Raw genomic sequence first — 3,001 nt, forward strand, 5'->3', positions numbered from 1 at the left:
GCCCTGCTCTAGGCGACACGAGGAGCACCGACGGCGGCTCGAGGCGTGGACGGACGGGGAGGTGCTCGGGTGGCCGGCACCAGCGTCGGGTGGGGAGAAGAGGGGGGGCGCGCCGGCCGCCCTGCTCTGGGCGAGAGGGAGAAGGCGGAGGCCATCAGGGATACATATCCCTATAACAAAAATTAAGATTTTCATTACTGTCCGAAAAACCGCAAAGCCTACAGAAAATCTTGTAAAAGCAATTGAAGCTCTGGTACATAGACAATAAAGCATGGGTACGACATATCTAAGCCCAAGCATGGGTAAAGGTAAAACTTGGCATCCAAAAGTTAGATATGTTCACCTCCCAGCAAGACAACTGCATACTTAATAGGCTGTATAGGCCGTTTTATTGCAGTATCAATCCACTCCAACCCAAGACACTGTTCCCAAGCTCCATAGACATCTCTATTCTGTAGAAACCCAAAGAGAAAAAGACAGAAACATCGAATAAGTAATGCACATGCAGAACTATAGAAGCCTGTAGGACAAAGTTAAAAACATTACCTCGAAACGAGCAGATACAACATCTGAATGTTGTAGGTAGGCTGGCCGATTCATAGTTTGAATGCAAATTTCCGCAGATCACATAAGCACAAATAGGAATACCTAGTTCGGTAGCTGCATTATAACCGTTCAATACACTCCGGCCAGCACACAAGCTGCATCCCCTCAGGAAAGCAAAAAAAGAACACAAGCTGCAGACTCTGACAGCCACTGGAGCTACGAAGTACGAACGCCTCTAGTTCCATATCCACGGCTTTTTGATCCGTCCGACGCACCACCCACACGCCCCAACCAAAACAGCTGCAGCCAAGAAGGACCCTCGCCAGCTGCGGTCAGGCGAGCAAGGGATCAACCAGCCAAATCCGACGGCGGCGGCCATGGCGTTAGCAGCTAACACCCATGGAAGAGTCTGCACCCTCTCCTCCAGGCCACCCACACCTTTCAGCAGGAGCACGACCACCATGCCTGGACACAATGTCCAGTCGTCACGAGCCCGGTTCGCCGTCCGAGCCACCGCGGAGCGCGCGACATGGCTGTCTGGGCTGGACCTACCGGCGTACCTCGACGGCACGTCAGTCAACTGTGGCAACCTCTGCCGGTGTTCTCTGCAGGCGGCGATGGTTCGTTGTTAGGCTGATGGATTGCTTGACGCTTCTGGATGCAGGCTGCCTGGCGATTACGGGTTTGATCCCTTGGGGCTCGGGGAGCAGCCTGAGGACTTGAAGTGGTACATCCAGGCCGAGCTCGTCCACTGCCGGTTTGCCATGGCAGGGGTCGCCGGCATCCTTGGAACCGATGTAAGTTGCTCCCTTCTTGACCTCCTTGCCAGCGCCTGTAAAATGAATATCCTCTCAGTTTTATAGAAACCATAGTGCGGACGCTTGATTTCCCAAAAACAGCTGTAGAGGTGCCTAAATTAGTATAAACAATTGAAAACACAGTGAGAAAACAAGCATGACTTCTGAATTTTGATAATGGAAATGGTAGTGTGATCCCCTCTCGTTTAGAAAAGAAGAGAAACCAAGCTATCAGACAGGGAATTATTGATCCAAATGAAAATAACAATCTCAATGACAGCAAAATCATATGCAACATATTCTAAAAAAAATATCATATGCAACACATTAGCTCTTAAGAGCAAACCTAGGGGAAAAAAACCCATGATTGTAGCATGATAGCATTCTTACCACATTGAAGCATCCACACTTACAGAAACCAAACATGAAATTGATGGCTTCGACGCTCCGATGAGCTCCTATCATACATGTGGCACGGTCTAATTGGCGTGTTTCTGTGTAGCTGATCCATGTATCAGGGATCGGCAACCTACCAGTGTGGTTTGAAGCAGGCGCCGTGAAATTTGACTTTGCCAACACCACAGCATTCTTCTTTGTCCAGCTTCTCTTGATGGTGTAATTCAACATCCAACTGAAACATTTACTCAACCCTAAAGTACTCTCACCTTATTTGATGATGGTTAGTATAGAAACCTGAAACATGCAAAATAAATAGAGGGATCATTTGGGATAACACAGTTACTGATTAGAGAGAGATTATTTGCATTGCAAGTGCATAACTAACATCAATTATCTCAAGAAGTAGATGTCTTCATAGGGAAAAACACACATGTTTCTCTGGTGTACACCATAATTGCATACTAAACCTTCTTTCCTCACATGATATCCGAGGATGGGGATGGCCGAGGATGGAGTGGAAGGAGGCACGGAGGGGAGATGGGTGAGGTTAACTACATGGTGAGGTCGGAGGCGACGATGCAGGGAGGCACGACGCCAGCCGGCGTCACCTCCTCAGCGCCCTTCTCCTTGCCGCCGCCAAATAATAGCTCTCCACTACGACGAGCTGCGCCGGAGGTGAGCGGGGAGGGCGACAGGAGGAGCACCGGCGGCGGCTCGAGGCACGGGCGGACGGGGAGGTGCTCGGGCGGCCGGCACCAGCGTCGGGTGGGGAGAAGAAGGGGGGCACGCCGGCCGCTTGGCGAGAGGGAGAAGGTGGAGGCCGTCAGGGAGGGGGCGGCTGGGTGGAGAGGGAGAGGAGGCGGCTGAGGTGCTGCGGGAGAAGGCGGCGCTCGGGACCTTATCCCTTCCCTTCTCGCTACAGTAACGCGCTCAGAATAAAAGGAAACGTGGCCACTGGCGCTAGTTGGGCGTATTGGCTCATCCTTTATATGTTCAATGGGTACTTAGATGAGGCGTTAAGTGTATTAAAAATCTTACCAACTAGTCTCCTCGATGCATAGGTACTTAAATTTTATAGCTAAAGTTTCCCTCGTGAAATTGTTTAATAATTAAACTACTTTATGTCTTGATTGGTAGCCATTTTACATAGGTTTATGTATTTAGCACCATTTCTTTTTGGGGTCATCATAATGCTCTCTCTTCTCTTTAATTGCTTTGCCACATTACTTTTTTTCCTATATGGCATCATTGGCACCTGT

General features: G+C 49.7%; 1 protein-coding gene across 1 annotated transcript; it reads left to right on the plus strand.

Annotated features, from left to right (window-relative positions):
- Nucleotides 1-1,007: 1,007 nt before the first annotated feature.
- Nucleotides 1,008-1,962, plus strand: LOC123084228 (photosystem I chlorophyll a/b-binding protein 5, chloroplastic). The gene is made up of 3 exons (XM_044505941.1): nt 1,008-1,117; nt 1,211-1,343; nt 1,846-1,962. Exons 1-3 carry the CDS (start codon nt 1,008-1,010, stop codon nt 1,960-1,962), a joined length of 360 nt encoding a protein of 119 aa, XP_044361876.1.
- Nucleotides 1,963-3,001: the final 1,039 nt, after the last annotated feature.

Source organism: Triticum aestivum, chromosome 4A (assembly GCF_018294505.1).
Source record: "Triticum aestivum cultivar Chinese Spring chromosome 4A, IWGSC CS RefSeq v2.1, whole genome shotgun sequence".
Taxonomy (NCBI): domain Eukaryota; kingdom Viridiplantae; phylum Streptophyta; class Magnoliopsida; order Poales; family Poaceae; genus Triticum; species Triticum aestivum.